Genomic DNA, 18420 nt, shown 5'->3' on the forward strand with positions numbered 1-18420 from the left:
CGATGGGGCTGTCTATTATTGGTTGGTTCAGTCGAAATTCAAGGTGTATCATTTATCCTCCAGCATTCCAGAGTCTGGCCTGTGGAACTGATTTAATAAATATATTTCACAGTTACTTTTTCCACACTTAACTGTGTTAACCCCCTAGTGTAAGCTGATTGCTGTTTGTGACGTGTCTTTACAGTCAAACCAGGCCAGAGTGAGATCTGTTTTCTTTCTTTTCTTTTTTTTTTTTTATCAGATTACACTGGTCTACAGGCGTTATTCAGGTTCTTGACTGGATCAGCGACGTTGATCAGTAGCACTGACGTGCGTTTTCATTTTGCATCGTGATTATCTTGACTCGCCTTTTTTTTTTTCTTTTTCTTTACACTGTGTCCACCACGCAGACACATAAGCTACCTGACTTGAGCGAAGGTAAGGTCATGCTGGGAGTGTGTGTGTGTGTGTGTGTGTGTGTCTCAGCTGTGCTTGTCCCTCAGTGTCAGTGAGGGCAGTGTCTGAAGTGGCACCGCACAGGGCATGATTCCCATGTGACCCACTGTTGCCTGGCACACACACACACACACACACACACACACACACACACACACACACACACACACAGGATTGTGGACACTGTCCACGTCACACGGCCTCACCAATTTCATCTCTATGTATTGTATGTCCATGGTGTCCATTTTTAAAGGCAGACCTAGTTAGTGTTGCATGCTCTGAATTCTTACTGTGATGTCCGCTCAAGACTGTACCTCAGAGAGTTTCTCCCCAGTTCTGCTGGTTAAACGCACGGAGAGAGAGCCAGTGAACTTGCCTGAAAAGTCGAGGTTGAAAAGATGGGTTGTGATGACAACTTAAACCTGATTTTTCAGTCTTTCAAACCAGTGAATAAACTCCGGTTTAAGTGAAGAGGAGGCGGAGGCGCTGCGTGTTGACGCTGCGTGTTGGCGCATGAACGTGCATGTGTGGTACACTGACACACTTCGGTCACGCAGAGAATCAGACCTCCACAACGCGTGTTTTTATTCTCGAAATGTGCAGTACAAGCACATCCCAGACAAAGGCACAAACTGAGTGTCAGAAAAGCTTTTACATAGATCTCTTTCCTCTACGTTGTTTACTGTAATCTGCTCAACTATCTCATCCTTCCCTCTCTCTCTCTCTCTCTCTCTCTCTCTCCCTCTCTACCTTTCCCTCTCTTTCCATCTTCTCATGGCGTGCCCAACTTTGGCTTGGTAGCACCACTGCTCCCATTACCCTAACAGGGAATAAGATAGGGGTCGACACGGACATTAGAGGGAGGTAGGAGTGGTGTGGTGTGTGTATGTATGTGTGTGTGTGGGGAGGGGGGGGGGCTGTTCAGCTGTTCAGTCCCCCTCCCCTTCGATTCCTCTTCCTGTTCCTTAGAGACAGGGAGTAGGCTGGTCTGTTGCCATGGTGACATCCTGATTGGCAGCTGGCAGCTGTATTTGGTCAGCTGTGAGGTGTGTGTGTTGGGGGGGGTACATCATGGTCTGTGCATGGTTAATTACCACGGATGATAACTTCAGACACCTCCTGATATATTTAACTACTGCGATTTGACACTTGCCTGAATGACATTAAATTCTGCCAAGGCACCTGCGTGTCTACAGATGAGCGTGTGCCCTTACCTTATTATATTTTATTAATATTCCTCCCATTAGGAAGAAGATTTTATGTGAGTGCCATGGCCAGATCAGTGAGATTGAGGGAGAAGGCAGAGAGAGGGAGAGAGAGAGAGAGGTAACAGGCTGGCAAAGAGAGGGAGGGTGAGAGCGGCATTGTGGGAAGGGTTGCTGATACAGCACAAGCTACCAGGTTTATTTATAGAGACCTCGCCGCCCAGCCCTTGGATACCAGTAGCCAATGAGGAGGCAGAGAGGGAGGGGGCCTCTGCCAATCAGAGCGGAGGAAGGGGGGTGTCACACTCAGGAAGTTCTCAATGTGTTCGCTTCAACATTTAAAGGCACAGTGTGACATTTCTCTGGTGCTCGGCAGATCGCCCTCATAACCCTCGTCATATCTCTCTCAAATGAGGCCAGGGAAAAAAAAAAAAAAAAAACCTAACTAATTAATACAATGAAATTATCAAGGCTACGTCAAATCCACCTAATTTTCCTGCTCCAGTAAAAGCACATTGAGTCTATCTATAGCTCTTCTTTTGAATCTGATCAGAAGAGAATCTTTGTTGCTGCTATTTGAAGTGATTATGTGCTTTCTCTCTTTAACTCCATTAGCCAGAAGCTGCAAGAGATTTATTTAGTGAGTCTTTCTGAAGAGTGTCGCTGTATTGATTCAGCGGTCGTATTAGCAGAAACTGGACGTGAATAAGGGTCCGTATGCAGAGAAACCACTTTGAGATGAGTCACACATGTATTTCTCTCCCCCCTCCTACCTGCCCGCAAGTCCTTGATGCCCAGCGTTCGGACTCCTCCTATGGGCATGTAATAGCAGCGTGCACCGTCACTCCCAGGGATTGATGGCGGTCGGATGTGTCGTTTTGCACTTTGTTTAAACTACGACCATTGATCGGCGGGGCTATTTCAACTTGTAATGTGTCGTTGATAAATTTCACCCCCATTACTCCCCTCCAACTTGTCAGGCCCTCTGAAAGCGGCGATAAAAGCATTCACCGTGGAATATCTCATCAATTTCATATACCCCCCAGTTGCGTTTTCACGTCTCCTGCTTCCGCACTTAGCGATTCCATTTAATTACGCTAATCTGCTAGCTTTTTGCCAGTTGCACAGACAACCAATACTTCCGTCTTTCATTATGAATGTGCAGCGTTGATACAGATGATTGTTGCCAAAAAAGTTGGATCCAGTAGTTAAATTTTTTTTTTTTTTTTTTTTTTTTCGTGAAATCTGGGACGGCATTAATTCTTTATTAGCCCTGAGTTCACTGCCCTGTCTCTTCCTTTGTCATTTGTACACACATTTGTGTGAATTTTGCATTATCATTTTTGCAGCAACATTTGCAATGTTACAGCATCTCACAGCATCCTCACACATCGCGGTCTTTTCATCTAGCACCACACACACACAGATAGGTGAGCCCATCCCCAGTTGTTCTGCCGGTGCTGTTTAAATCTCTAGCTCGGGAGAACTTGAAGAGCCAGAATTTGAAAAGCAGCAGACAAGGACATGCCAGAATGGGTAGAAGCAGAGTAAAATTCAGCCCTGCTTGGCGCCTAGATAAATAGAACAATTGTTACTTTGAGCGCTTTCATTCTTTTCTTTTCTTTTCTTTTCTTCTATGCCATCGCGGTTAAACGCTGTTCAGATTGTCATTCACTGACCAAGGCATTAATTGCCTGTATGGTCAGTCTGACATAGATCATTTTGGGGGTTGGTTGGTTTGTTTGTGTTGTTGGTTTTTGGTTATACGTAACGTTAAGCTAATCAGAGAAACATGAATCGTATGAAGAGACTCTCTGTTGTGTGTGGAAGGTGTGGCTGTATTAAGAAGCCTCTCTCCCTCTCTCTTTTTCTCTCTCTCTCTTTCTCTCTCTCCCTCTCTCTCTCTCAGCCTCTCCTACGCGCATGCCTGCTCATACGTTGAGCGCTGGTGTACTTGTCAGCATGACCTGAGTAACTGAGCTGAATTTAACTCCCAACCAAAATGAGCAGGGAGTCCTTTTTAAGGCTCGTCTATCCCCACATCACTCTCACTTCCCATGTTTCCCTCTTCCTCATGAAGATCAGGGGAAAAAGAAATCTTGGGTGTGGACTTGTGCACTAAAAAAAAAAAAACTCCCCCAGTCCAGTTATTTTTTGTGTGTGTGTGTGTGTGTGTGTGTGTGTGTGTGTTCCCCTGCAGTGCAGTGTTCTCCACATATGTCAGAGTGTTCCTTATATGTGATGCATCATGGCTGTATGTGTATATATATATATATATATATAAAAAAAATGTCTTTCTCTGTTTCTCCCATGAAGGTGGAAGCAGCTCAGGATGCAAGCCCCCTTCCTCTACCCTCTGCCAGCCTGCCGCCTTGGGCTTCTCCCCCGCTGAGCCAACCATGTCGAGCCAGCACAGCCACCCCTCCCTCAGTAACATCCACTCCATGGCCGAACAGCAGCAGGTACCAGGAGTGCCCCCCCCCCCCCCCCCCAAACACCATCACTGTACATTATTGTCTGCTTGACATACTTCACCACACGCACACACACACATACTGATTTATGTGTTATTGTGACAGTGTCTATAATCAGTTCACCCAGTTTTTTCTGTGGGGTCATAGTTGATAGCAATAATAGCACTACAGGAAACAGCGTAAACTTATAAACTCCTGAGATTACATACACACCGTAGTCCTCTTAACTATAGCACTGTAGTGATTTGTTTTTTTACATTCATCCTGTATTACGTGAAACTAAAGGTTCAGCGCAGTGGTTCCAAAGTTGTCTGGGTGTGGCAGGGTTTACAGGGCGTCGCCACTCATCTGCGTTGCTCTCCTTACAGGTGCTGTCAGATATGACCATACTGCAGAGGAGGATCCCCCCGAGTTTTCGAGATCCCGCCAGCGCCCCGCTGCGAAAACTCTCGGTCGATCTCATTAAGACATACAAGCACATCAATGAGGTGAGAGGACTAGACCTCCTAACACTGAAAACTGTGGCAAGTGATCCTCTGAAATCAGAAGATCACATCTCAGAAACAGTTCGTCAGTGAAGCGTTGCTGTCTTTCTTGCTCTCTTTCTTTGTGTCTTTCTTGTTGTCTCCTTATTTCTCTAACTTTTTTCCCCCCCATAAAACTCACCTGCCCCCCCCCACCCCCTTGGTTTGACAGGTGTACTACACAAAAAAGAAGCGGCGTGCCCAGCAGGTGCCCCCTGAGGACTCCAGCACGAAAAAGGAGCGCAAGGTGTACAACGACGGCTACGATGACGACAATTACGACTACATTGTGAAGAACGGGGAGAAGTGGCTGGACCGCTACGAAATCGACTCGCTCATCGGCAAGGGCTCCTTCGGACAGGTGGGACCGCAGAGGAAACCAGATCAAACGGGCGACGGGCTGTTTTGGCAGCCGCTGTAACATTAGAGCCGTATATTTAGAAGAAAAAAAAAAATCAATGTACAGACTCAAAGCATTAAGTGATCAGACACAAACTCGGGGCGTAGTGCAAACAAAATTACGTATCCAATCTTTCAACAACAACAAACAAACAAACGGCTTGTTTGACTGAATTGTGACTCGTCTTTGATTTAGGTGGTGAAGGCCTATGACCACCACGAGCAGGAGTGGGTGGCCATCAAGATCATCAAGAACAAGAAAGCTTTCCTAAATCAGGCCCAGATCGAGCTGCGACTCCTGGAGCTCATGAACAAACACGATACTGAGATGAAGTACTATATAGGTAAGTACTGGACACACAGCAAGTCAAAACAATACGGGCATTGCTACGTGCTGTATTACACGCCTCTCACACCTGATTCAATATTGATGATGATAGGTTCTGTGCCGCACTAGACCCTTTTGCATGTGTGGATAGGTCCATAACACTGTGCTACATATAAACATAAAGCAAATGCACCCAGCATCTGTTCAGTTGGGATTAAGTGATGTTTTTTCTGATGGCACGGGGCAGAATTTTTGGGTTCAGTGTTAAATCATCACATAAAGTATAACAGAGATGTCACTCTCTCTCTCGCTCCCTCCCAGTCCACCTGAAGAGGCACTTCATGTTCCGTAACCACCTGTGCCTGGTGTTTGAGCTCCTCTCCTACAACCTGTATGACCTCCTGCGCAACACCAACTTCCGCGGCGTCTCCCTCAACCTGACGCGCAAGTTCGCTCAGCAGCTGTGCACGGCACTGCTGTTCCTGGCTACGCCCGAGCTCAGCATCATCCACTGCGACCTCAAGCCCGAAAACATCTTGCTGTGCAACCCCAAGCGCAGCGCCATCAAGATCGTCGACTTCGGAAGCTCCTGTCAGCTAGGACAGAGAGTGAGTCTGCGGCTCTCCTCTCCGCTCAACCCCACCCCACCCAACCCCACCCCCGTGGCCCCCCCTGCAGCCCCTGCAAACAGACCTCATTACAGTGCAAACGCCGTCAAGAGTTTCAGGGATCACGTTTGAGGATTGATAAGAGAGGGGTGGTGTGAAAAAGGCGCGGGGAGGGGGTCTTTCAGTTTGACCTTGATTTTTTTTTTGAGGGATATCAAATTTGGAGAGATTGAGAGTAGGTCATTGCTAAGCAAAGCAAGCACAGTCCCCATAAGTCCACACCCATATTCTTTGTGTCACCAGCAGCTGGCACAACATGAGAGGACTAGGAGATAGGGATATCAGAGAAGCTGTATCAGTGGCTCTAAATGAGCGCTAGATTTCATAGTTCATTTGACATACATTCAGAAATTAAACAAGACTGGGAGGTTTTCCCCTGGAATGAAACGCATTGGCATTCTGAGCACATTCTAAAGGACTCTCCCTTAGATGAGAAAATGTGCTTTACTGAAGGGCTCAAGAATAGAATCCCAGAGGCTGTGCTGCACCCTCTTAAATGCAGTAAGACACAGCTTCTGCTGCCCTCAAGTGGACATTCTCTGTAACTGCATGCAACAGCCACTCTCTGGGTGTAGGATGTCTGTAAATCAGACTTATTCGGAATGGTTGAATCAATGAACGACATTTTTTTTCTCTCTTTTTGTTTCTTCTCACTTCTTTTCCATATCCTTCATTTTCTTTACTCTTGCTTTTCCCGTTCTCCCTCTCTGTGTCATTTCTCTCGCTCCCCCAGATTTACCAGTATATTCAGAGTCGGTTCTACCGTTCTCCGGAGGTCTTGCTGGGTATGCCATATGACCTGGCCATTGACATGTGGTCCCTGGGCTGCATCCTGGTCGAGATGCACACGGGCGAGCCTCTGTTCAGCGGCTCAAATGAGGTACGAAGTCTTGGCAAACACAGAGGCACATTGCTGTAAAAAAAAAAAAAAAACTCTAGTGGGTGACACATTTCCCTGACACTTGTAAATGGATCTTATGAGGTGCAGGGAAGTATACACAGTAGAAGTAAAATTCTAACTGAAATGTTAAGCAGAAAGGCAGTTCAGTCATTGTGGTGTCAAATGACAAATACAAGTTCAGGTGAGGACTTAACTTTCCAGTTTTGAACAATAAATTGTTATTTTTGTAATCTTTGGGGGGGGGGGGTAAAAAAAAACGTTACAAGAGTCAATGATGCTGTACAGGCCCCAGCCAGCTAAACATCACACTTTTGCTCCTTGTACTATCATTGTCCCTTTTCAGATGTAACCCTCACACCCTGTTCCCCCCTTTTTTTTTTTTTTTTTTCTTTTTTTTTTTTTTTAGGTGGACCAGATGAATAAGATAGTGGAGGTTCTGGGGGTCCCTCCAAACCATATGCTGGACCAGGCCCCCAAAGCCCGAAAGTACTTTGACAAGCTGTCCGACGGCCTCTGGACCGTCAAGAAGAACAAGGACATAAAGAAGGTACTTTATCCTTCAGCCTCCGTGAGTAATACTCTGCTTCTACTTACCCTTTGACCTCATCCCAGAGTCCCCCTGTCCTCCCCATCACACCCTCCAGTACCAAAACCCTCCCCTTGTCCCAGAGAGAGAGAGAGAGAGAGCGTGGATGAAAACGGAGGAGAGTAAGAGTGTGTTTGCAGGAGGAAGAGAAGCTGGGTTTGAGTTTTGAAAACATGACTCGGGGGGGGGGGGGGGGGGCGGACGTAGCCACACTGATTGCTCAGAGCTGTTTAAGCTGGAGCAGTTCATCTCCTCCCTTCTCAACCTTATCCCCTTTTACCTACCCTGGGGAGGCGGGTGGAATCCTGGAACTTCATCACCATCATCATCGTTCACAAGCATCCTAAAATAGCTTCTCCGGAACGCTCTTCTGTTTACAGTGTTTGTTTACCCTTAACCTAACTTTGTTCTTAGTGACTCCAGACACACATGGACACAGACACATGGAAGCACTTAAACGCACAGCCAGTAACCACCCTCGGTCAATGAGAAAACTGTAAGCAATTTAGATAGCGGAGGTAAAACAAGGTAAAGAAGCAGCACACGAAGATCAGACACAGACGTAGAGGTGAGGGAGGTAAGCGTGCAGATCAGACTCAGATTCACTTACTTCAAAAGGATAAGGTAGCCAACTGTGACTCTCGTACACAAATCAACAACAAAACGACACACGGTATACATCTGTGGCAGCAGCACTGCTCCACAGTCTTAACGGTGTGTACCTGAGTCTTCAGAACAAAGTGGGTACAGGAATTCACAAGTTTCTTGTTATTCTGTCTTTCCCTGAACTTCATCACAATCCTTCCACCTCAACTCTGTTTCATTCACTTTCCCTCATCTTTTCCTCAAAGTCAAATGTACATGTAAATGTAAATTTTTGTGATGAAGACCCGACATTCTTTAAGATTTAAGCTTCAGCCAGAAAATATTTTTCTTAATAGTTAAATTTGCTTTGACTGAATTAGATGACAAACTAATATATTTTAGTTATAACAGTGACTTAAGATGGACTCATGAGATGAACTGAATCACACGCTGATCTTTCTCTCCTTCTTTCCATCCCCCTCTGTCCCTCACTCCAGGAGTACAAGCCCCCCGCCACACGTCGGCTACACGAGATCCTGGGGGTGGAAACAGGTGGCCCTGGCGGAAGGCGGTCTGGAGAACAGGGACACGCCCCGTGTGACTACCTGAAGTTCAAGGACCTGATCCTGCGTATGCTGGACTACGACCCCAAGACACGCATCACGCCCTTCTACGCTCTGCAGCACAACTTCTTCAAGAAGACGACAGACGAGGGCACCAACACCAGCAGTTCCACCTCCACCAGCCCGGCCATGGACCACAGTCACTCCACCTCCACCACCAGCTCGGTCTCCAGCTCCGGTACGGGGGAGATGTAAAGCCCATGTGACACCACCGTAAACATGACCTGCATATAAGTAACAGGGGCGGGGGGAAAAAATCATTGTGGGGAATGTTATATGTGAGTTGTTGGTTATCAGAGTGATTGGCCAGCCTGAAAAATGAATCAGTGCGTTGTCAAGCAAACATATGAATAATGTGGTGTTGTGCTTGCAGTTTATGGTACTGAGCTGCAGACTCCATGCCCTAATGATTGTGTGCCTTGGACAGTCTGATTTAGAGATTTATGAAATATTGGTATTGATTCTGTGAGGCTTGAACACAAGAAAACCCATCTGTGACATGGCATCTGTTGGTTCCTCTTGACTCAGGTGGATCTAGCGGTTCTTCCAATGACAACCGGAATTACCGGTACAGTAACCGATACTACAACAGTGCGGTCACGCACACGGACTACGAGATGCAGAGTCCACAGGTGAGTTAGCGTTCATTCTCCATGAACGTGCTCTTATGTGACAACAGCTCATGTGACCCAGATTAGGTTGAGGACTTTACGTCACGATTTAGTGAGTAAACTTATATTGTGAGATTCCGTTTCTTCTGTTGTAAACAGGTTATCAGGTTCAGCCCAGTAACTGAACTTTGGGGGGGGGGGGGGTCCTTAAAGATAAGCATCACCGAGTCGCTGTGCTTTCTTCATTCTCTTTCTCTTTCATTCACTCCTCCTATCTCCTTCTCTCTATCCAATCAGGCTCCATCTCAACAACAGTTACGCATCTGGCCGGGAGGGGAGGGAGGCATTGGCCAGCTGTCCAACAGTGGCAGTGATCCTCCTTACCCCCAGCTGCTGCTGCACAAGCCGGCTGCCACCCAGCACTCTCGCCACTTCCTGGGCAACGTGGGGGGCATGATGGAGCCGCATCACCCCCACCCCATCTACGGCAGTCACCACAGTAACGGCAGGCAGCTCCGTCAGCAGCAGCAGCAGCAGCAGAACCAGCCACAGGGTCAGGCCTCCCAGGGCCAGCAGGGCCAGTCGCTGATGCCCATCTCCTCTCCACAGATGCAGGACAGCATCGAGCTCAGCCTCACCCACCACCACCACCTGGGTCAGTCTTCCATCATGCAGCCGCCCCCGTCGAGCTTGGACTCCAGTCAGTATGGCTCCTCCAACCTCCACCTGGGCCTCTCTGCCTTTCGGACTAGGACGGTCATGGCCCCCCAGCCGCCCTCTGCCGGCTCCCAGCAACAGCTGGCCCAGGCCCCGGCCTCTCAGGACAGCATGGTCGCTGCCTCTGGCTTGGGATACATCCCACCGTGTTACCCCGGCAGTAACAACAATAACAACCCACCCCAGGGAAGCGTGGGGGTGGGGAGCGGGATGCTTACTGGGGGGGCCCCGCCCAGGGGGGTTGGGGGTGGTGGGGGGCGGCCGGATTCGGAAGAGTCCGCCATGATGGGAGTATGCGGCAGCGGAGGTGGCGGCGGTCAGAATGCAGCCAACTCTTGATAAATCTTGAACAAATTCCAAAAGCCATACAAAAAAAAATTTTAACGATAACATAACGATGAGAAAACACCGCATACATACATGTAGTACACATACCACACACACACACACACACATACACAGAAACGCAGACAGACACACACACACTCACACACACACACTCTTTCGAGTTTGACAAACACATATGGCCACACGTCAGAATTACTGAGTAAAACTTGTGAAATATCAAAGGATTTTTTTTGTTTTGTTTTTTCGTTTTGGTTTTTTTTTTCCGTTTTGCATGGGGAGAAGGTCGAGGGAGGGTGAGAGGGGGAAGATTTGAAACCATTTTTATCCATTTTTTAGTTTTTTTTTTTTTCCTTCTTTTTTTTTTCTTCGATTGAAGGAGAGGAGCAGGGGTTAACGTAGTTGGAACAGAAAGTTTCAGAAAGTTTGTTTTTATTATTATTATTATTATTATTAATATTATTATTATTATACTGTTATTTGATTTTATGTGATTTCAGGACAAGTTTGCAGCGAGATTTTTTTTTTTTGTTTTGTTTTGGGTTGTTTCTTTTTTTTTAAAACAGAAGTTGCAAAGGGAGAGTATTGAACTGAAAAGTGGAATGTTTTGGTCAGAAGGAAGGCAGCAAGTGAGAGAGTATCCTTATGCTTTTTTTTTTTTTTCTTTTAATTTTTAAAAAAAAAAAACCATTTTCTTTGTTTTTGTTTCGTTTTTTGAAGTCTAGCACCGTAATTGTACATTTTTAATTTATTAAGAATCACTACAGAAGGAGGGAGGCTAAGGCGTGGGGAAGAGAGCTAAATTGAGAGATGGGTATTTTTCTCTGGGTTTATTTATTTGTCGTTTCAGTTTTTATTTATACAGGGGTTTTTTTATTTCCTGATGGACAGATGACACTTATGCATACACAGAAACAAGTGAGCAAACAAACTGGGATAAGTTGTTTTTTTGTTTTGTTTTGTTTTTGGTTTTTTTTTTCAGTTTAGTGTATCCCACCCCTTTTAACACAAACACTTTTGTTACATTTTTCCTTTTCTTTTTTTTTTTTTCTTTTCTTTTTTTTTTTTTTTTTTTTTTAAATGTTTCCAATCTTATCTCGCTTGACACACTGGCTTATATATCTCAAACTATGAAACAAATCATACAAATAAAATAAAGCAAATGACAAAAAACCGTAGTCACCACAGTGAGAAAAACATGAGGAGGAGGCTGAACCATTTGCCGACGTGAGCCGCTTTGAAGAGGAGAGGGGGGACCTAACTAAACTTCACAGAAAAAAAAAAAAGGAGGAGGTGATAACAGGAATATGAAAAAAAACAACAAAACATTCTGCCAGAAGGAAAACCAAAATGCTTCCCTGTTGTTTGTTTAAAAAAAAAAATAGTCTGCCTTCTACTTCACCATCTCACCAGACTCTCTCTCTCTCTCTGTCTCTCTCTCTCTCTCTCTCTCTCTCTCTCTTTCTTTTACTCTGTCTTCTCTCGCTCTCCTTTCTTACTCACTTTTGTTTTGAACAGAAAAACAATGAAAACTTAACACATTGTGTTAACTCTGAATATGCTAAGCCAAATCTAGCTCTCACTCTCTCCTTCTCTCTCTCTCTCTCTCCTTCTCTCTCTCTCTCAGTAGCTCTTCACTTTTTTTCTCTCGGCCCCGTGTTTCTGTTTTTGAAGGAAGTGGAGGGGGCAACGTTAAGCAGGAGAAGGGAGTACATATATATATATATATATATATATATATATATAAGAGGGGACACTTTCATGCCCTCCTTACTGCGCCCCCTTCCACTCTAACTTCATTACCTGCCTCTCTCTCTCCCTCTCTCCTTTCTCTCTCTCTCCCTCCTTTCTCTCCTGTCTTTTTTTCTCCCCCTTCCTCCTTCACAACACTCTGTGAGTGCTGTTTGCCATCAAGTCAAAAAGTGAACTACTTCTCTCTCGGCTGCTATCTCCACTCTCAACCATGTTCGGATTGCTGCTAAAGAAAACAGACAGATAAATAAATAAATAAATGAATAAATAAATAAACTTTTTAACCCTCCTGCTTCAAAAAATGGAAAAAAAAAAATAAACCACTGCATCTCATGTATTTATTACTATTTAACAAGAAAAAAAGAGAAAAAAATGAACCTGTTTTCTGCTGTTTTTTGTTTGCTTTCTTTCTTGGTACAGGTGAAAGTTTGACATTTATATTATGTAACGGTAACATGGTATTAAACAAGTGCCTAGATTTATTGGTCAGCCACTGGACAGAATTTCAGAGAATGAGAGGAAAAAAAGTTGTTTGAACAAGAATAATTATGTATGTATATCAGAAAATTCAAGCCTCATAAAAATTGTGTAGAAATCCACTATGATTCAAACCATGTAAGAGCTTCATATTTGAAGAAAGCTTCAGTATGACTGACCAATGCCATATATTTACTTAACTGGTGACATTTCTCATCCATTGTAATTTGTGTATATAACATTTATGCATCGTCCATTTAACGTTAAAGCAATGTTAGGGTGAAATGTCTCTCTAAAAAAAAGCTACTCGTCACACCTTGGGATTCTAACCTGCGACCTACAGGCAACAGGACCTGGGAACCGTCTCATTCTTAGATCGGTGATGCCTGCTGTCCTTTATGTTATTAAGACCCAGTTAAAACTTGTAATTGGCCTTGCTGGCTTCTTTACTTTGTATTTTTTTCCAACATCATCCTTCATGAAAACATGTCTACAGTATTATCACATCGTCAGTTTTGGTTTTTCTATTAAAGAGGAAGATGCCTCTGTAGAACCTCTAAATCTTGTTATGTTGACCAGGAGTTTATCACAATATAAATATCACACAATGCAGCGTCACATACCCCAAACATTGTAAGTACATTTGTGAGGTGCTACACTACGATACAGCTCAGCTAAGGTACAGTATATGTGTTCTTCTTCAGAACAGTCCTGCAATACAATTACAGCCCTCTATGAGGCATGGACTGCCTTTTATAAAAAAAAAAAAAAAATAGCATCATCTCTTATTACAATTAAGATCAAGCACAAGATAAATTAATCTCAGCGTAGTTATTAAAGAATCTACTTTAAAACCCTTAACATTCTCATCTGTAGAGCCTTGTGCTGTCAGTGAAAATTATACGCTTAGTGCACAGGGGTGTTTTGTTTATGTTTTTTGGGATGTTTTTTCAGTCCTAATGGACAGCACATTTCTACTAAAGCCCTCCATAAGCATGTCGGGCTGAGACTTTAAACCAGGTGTGTTATTGCAGTGTTACAACAGTACTGGTCCCCAGGAGTGGAATGGAGAAATACTTATCCCAACACTGACCCAAATGTTACAGGATAGTCAAGGGCTTGATAATTGTCAGCACTAATGATTGGTTTGAAAGAAGTGTGGTATTGTTGGGTTAAAGTAGTCGTATTCTGGAGATAAGGTTCAGGAGTTGTGGACAGACATAATTTCTACACACCAAAAAGACAATAACTGAGGTATTTTGAGTTGCTTAGTTTGATCATTGCAACAGTCCTGCCTTTGTGCATTCAGTATTCAGACAACAGTTAGGGAGAAGATGCTGTGATTGTGCTTTGGATTGGTCTCTATAATCAATCAAATATTTGATTGAACCTATAGCATTAGATACGTCATCAGATTGTCATTGATTCTCTGGTGGCATTGTGTGTTTCAACCCATTTTATCTAAGATGACACAACTCAGGTTATATGTAAGCTGATGTTGCCACTGGTCCACAACAATAAGATTGATTCAAGGTAATCCATTTTGAATACTAAAACCATATAGTGATTTATCACTTTCTCCACAGACCGAAGACAGTGATAACTTTTCAAGTGGCAACCAACACTTCACTGCTCCTAAGTGTATTGGAACAGTGGCCATATCTTTTTAGATGCTGGCCTCTGGTAAACCAGATGGTTAAAAGGTATGGTGTTCAGATTAGCAGTATACATAATTTAATCAGTCTTGTTGAAACCCATTAGCTGCTATTCCTATCCCCTTCTCGCACATGTAGTACCTGAGCGTCAAATAATTATAGTTATTTTATAATAAAGTCTTGGCCGAGTCTTCTCTTTGAAATTTGTTTGAAAGTCTACGGTTTAGAAGTTATAAGTAGCGAAGAGCGAGGGTTACCCCGTTCTTGAAATAGAAGCTTTGTGTAGATGGTTTTTATGATTATGACTGGAAATCCTGTCCTATTTCTAAAGTTGAGGTAACCTTATTCAGGAGTGATATAGGAGTCGTTGAACGTGAAATCGAGTTAATGTTTCTCAGTGTCTTTTACAGAGCCTCAGGAGTGGGTTGGTATTAAGAAGTGCATCAACACCACCTTATTGATAACTGCTGTATTTTTGAACATTTAAACAGTTCTTATTTGCCTGGAAAGAGCGTGGTGGTGCTGTTGTACTAGACGATGGCATAAAATGAGTTTGGGGAATCACTCACCACTGCCATCTGCTGGGCAAATTGAGCACATTTTATCTTACTAGGAAAACTGCTACTGTTAAGTGAAACGGGCTCTTGTTCCTACTTGTTAATTGGACAGACGTGTAATGGTACGTCATCACTGCGACAGGTGATTGCGGTGCTACTCGTGTACTTAAGTCACTCCAGAGCACGAGACTGGATTGTTCAACTTGTCTTCGAGGTGGTTTTCCATTGATTGCTTTAAAAGTTTTCTGTTTCGGCGATCTGGTCACAACAGACATGGTACACATGGGCTGGGCTTTTTCCTTGTCAGTGTATTTTTTTAGTTTATTTATGCGTGTCGACACTTACCTTATAACCCCGGAGCTGAATCTCCCATACAGTGGAGCGCTCGGGCCGGGGACGCAGGACAAGGTTTCAAGCTACCCACAAGATGTGGCGCCGTACTATGCCCTTCCCATGTTCCAACACGTTGCAGCTCCCTTGGCTGATTCTGAATTGTTTAGACCTGTCGCTGGGAAAAGAGCATTCCCCTCATTTTTGACTAATCTTTTGTTCCCTGCCGCGCACCATCAGTCTGTCCAAATAGCTCCCGTGCGTAACTCACACGGCGTAGAAGTCTGGTGTGGATACAGTGACGTTTCTGTGCGTATTTACAGGACGTCGATTGGTTTTAGTGCTCTGTCCTCCTTGTTTTATCTCGGAACATGCCCCGTCACCCGCTCTACTAAGAATTTTTTCTATTTCCGCTATAACCTTGGTGAATGTGGTGGTTCATTCACGGTGAGATTATGATGAGTATTCATCTATGAATTTGTCAAGTATGCAAGTGTTCATTGTATGGGTACTTTAATTTCCACTATCTTGCAGACGATGAATGGCCTGCTTGTGTATTCCAATACAGTTAGCTATAAACCAGAGCCTCAAGGAGATATCATCAGGGCCGTGCCTCTAAACCTCCACTTTAAGTGTCTTTACAACAGGTAAATGGCCCGTTAGAAATGTTCAAGATCAGAAATGTGCAGGATTCAAGAAAATATGAACTCTTTTCTTCAGATTTCACTATTCCTACAAAATTGGGTATGTGCCGGTGGTGCAGGAGAGCACGTTCTGGAGAACTCTGAGGGGAAAGCGCGTGTTCTCGCTCTACGTGCGCAACGGTAGGTTAACTATTTCACATTTCCCCGGCGTTATTCTGTTTCCAGATTCATAGAAAGAAATCTATATACTAAATTCAGCCCAGTGGGGGAGTCCCGCGTCAAACGAGAGCTTTGTGCTTGGCGAGCCCATAAACTTCGAAGCAGTCGCAAGTCATGTTGCCAAGGATGAAAGGGTTTTCATCGACTCTTGTTTTGTTACGGCGTCCGAGGAGCCCAATTCTACACCATGCCTAGAAGTCATCAACAACTTTGGGTAATAACATTTGAACATCAGTTGACGGATTTCTCATTTGAATATTTTCAATGGTTTGAATGCACCTTTAGGTGTATGGTGGACAGCATGCGAAAAGGAAGTCGATCTCAGTTCAAACAGAGGCAGCAGAACGTCCTTCGATTTTCAGTAGAGGCTTTTTTGTTTCAAGAAATTTCAGCAGAGGTGAATAAGATTTATGAAGTAAAATTTCAAAATATCAGCGTGAGATCATTTTTAAAGTTACTCCATATCATTCAACAGCTTTTTTACCTACACTGCACAATGTCTGTTGGGAGTTCTGTTACCAAGGCTACAGCCAAGTCCTGTACCTATAATAGAACCACAAGCAGGTAAAGGTTTGCCAATTTTGTTTTACATTCAGGCTTTATGGATGCTTGAACAAAGAGTGGGACAGAGTAATTACCTCTGCTTATCTGTCTTTTTAGGTGGGAAGAGCTCTACAGGACTGATTACGTCTGTTCCTGTTGTGATTCCAAATGTGAACTTGAAGAGTTTTGTGAGTGTGGCCTACAATAAAGATGATCATTTTCATCGTTGACATCCACAATTTCAAATTTCATATATAATCTGTTGTGCCTCCTGCCTGTCCCCCCCCCCCCCCCCCCCCCCCCCCCTTCATATTGGAGCTAGCAGATACATCTGCTGTGACCAAGTCTGTGATTAGCAGTAGCCCCTGGAGAGTTTCTGACCGGGAATTGTTCAGTCCCATTCAAGCTCAGGAGGCAATGAATGACGAACAGAGCAACGCAGCAGAAGTTAAGTTCGACGGTTTGGAAGGGAATGTCAGAGGAGTACAAGAGAATCCCCATGTACTTAAAGCGACCGATCAGATGGAGAAAGGAAGTAGTTCAGTTACGGATGAAGAAAATGTTTCTCAGCATAAGGCAGATAGAAAGGAGGGTGAAATGTCTGAGAGAGAGATTGTCGCTGCTGAGGAAACAGTTCAGAAAAAGACAGCCGAAGACAATTCGCTTCCTGGAGATGCAAAGAGCAAGGATCTAGGTGTGACACAGTTTCTGGAGAAGGTGAAGACGACCGATACAGGTGACTGGAAGGAGGTTATCAAGTCTTTGGAGAGATCAAGGACCTCCGATGAGAATAAAAAAAGCATGAATATTTTCAAGGAGGACCAGAGTTTAACCTTAGTGGCAGATAGTGGAACAGATGAAGGTGATGTGGTCGAGAGAATTTTTGGAAGTAACACACCTGTGCATAAGCTGGAATCAGAGGTTATGAAGATGGACAAGTCAACATTTGTGAATGCTCAAGGTGTGCCCATTGTACGGGGAGAGGACGACCAAGATCTAGACTTGAAGGAAGTATAAAGGTATTCATCCTCCATCAAGTGTCAAATGCATGAATTGCGAGTAGTCTCTGATGTTTTTGCTGCCTCAGGGTAAGACAAGTCTTGCATCAAATTTGAACTCATCCATGTTGTTACTTCCATTAACATGTAACCATTTTATTCCCTAGGCCATGTTCTCCATGTATCTGAAGCTCTTGGAATCTCTTCAATGGAAAAATCTGTCAAGTTATTAAAGTTGCCTTATGAAAGTGTCACCTACTTTATTAAGCATGCAATGATAACCACATTTTCCCAATTGTCTGGTATGATGGTTACTGCTCAATGATCAGCCTTGTTACAAGGATCTTTACTGTCCACTGTCTTACTGTATTGCACTCTCAACCACAAATGTCAACCTAGGTGGCAATCTGCATATAATTGTTTAAGACCAATGTGAAAGTACATAAGTTTTTGTTCACTGGCAGTTGACTCATTTCACTTAGATCTTTTTACAGCAAGATGAAACTGAATAAGAACATTGTGATAGGATGACCCCCCCAAACACCTTTAATGTGAGATACACAGGTCTAGTAGGCTTTATTACCTCACTGCTTACAAAACTCTATGTAACTCTTCAGGTAACTAATCCATTTCTACCCGGTCCATAGTCAACAAGGCACTGCCTGTATGGTTAGTAGTTCAAAAAAAAAAAAAACTGAAGCAGAAATGTATGTGCAGAAAGTAATCCTTTAATCGGAGCAGTATTGAAGTGGTCGAAGATATTTCAGCAAGAAAACGTGATGAAACCATTTATGGTGTGCATTTATTAATAGTAACAGCCCACTACGGTGTTTGAAACGGAACT

General features: G+C 44.0%; 2 protein-coding genes across 3 annotated transcripts in view; both read left to right on the forward strand.

Moving 5' to 3' along the window:
- Positions 1 to 10497, forward strand: part of dyrk1b (dual-specificity tyrosine-(Y)-phosphorylation regulated kinase 1B) — a 36240-nt gene extending 25743 nt beyond the window's left edge. For both annotated transcript variants that reach the window (XM_030781392.1, XM_030781391.1), the window contains exons 2-11: positions 3957 to 4102; positions 4483 to 4602; positions 4811 to 4999; positions 5234 to 5381; positions 5687 to 5973; positions 6767 to 6913; positions 7341 to 7481; positions 8603 to 8906; positions 9257 to 9360; positions 9637 to 10497. In XM_030781392.1, coding sequence (XP_030637252.1) covers positions 4040 to 4102; positions 4483 to 4602; positions 4811 to 4999; positions 5234 to 5381; positions 5687 to 5973; positions 6767 to 6913; positions 7341 to 7481; positions 8603 to 8906; positions 9257 to 9360; positions 9637 to 10395 — 2262 coding nt within the window. In that variant the 5' untranslated portion in view covers positions 3957 to 4039 and the 3' untranslated portion in view covers positions 10396 to 10497. The remainder of the gene's footprint in view (positions 1 to 3956; positions 4103 to 4482; positions 4603 to 4810; positions 5000 to 5233; positions 5382 to 5686; positions 5974 to 6766; positions 6914 to 7340; positions 7482 to 8602; positions 8907 to 9256; positions 9361 to 9636) is intronic.
- Positions 10498 to 15169: 4672 nt separating this feature from the next.
- On the forward strand, positions 15170 to 17595 carry zp3d.1 (zona pellucida glycoprotein 3d tandem duplicate 1). The gene is made up of 8 exons (XM_030783188.1): positions 15170 to 15619; positions 15707 to 15819; positions 15893 to 15996; positions 16075 to 16249; positions 16321 to 16432; positions 16511 to 16599; positions 16696 to 16766; positions 16985 to 17595. Exons 1-8 carry the CDS (start codon positions 15170 to 15172, stop codon positions 17593 to 17595), a joined length of 1725 nt encoding a protein of 574 aa, XP_030639048.1.
- The last annotated feature ends 825 nt before the right edge of the window (positions 17596 to 18420 follow it).

Source organism: Chanos chanos, chromosome 8, assembly GCF_902362185.1.
Source record: "Chanos chanos chromosome 8, fChaCha1.1, whole genome shotgun sequence".
NCBI lineage: Eukaryota > Metazoa > Chordata > Actinopteri > Gonorynchiformes > Chanidae > Chanos > Chanos chanos.

Bases quoted from the DNA above. Each gene is read 5' to 3' on its own strand.
- zp3d.1 (XM_030783188.1), top strand. From the start codon at position 15,170: ATGCGTGTCGACACTTACCTTATAACCCCGGAGCTGAATCTCCCATAC. The intron at 16,250-16,320 runs GTAATAACATTT...ATGCACCTTTAG, and splicing joins GAAGTCATCAACAACTTTGG to GTGTATGGTGGACAGCATGC. The intron at 16,767-16,984 runs GTGAGTGTGGCC...GTCCCATTCAAG, and splicing joins ATGTGAACTTGAAGAGTTTT to CTCAGGAGGCAATGAATGAC.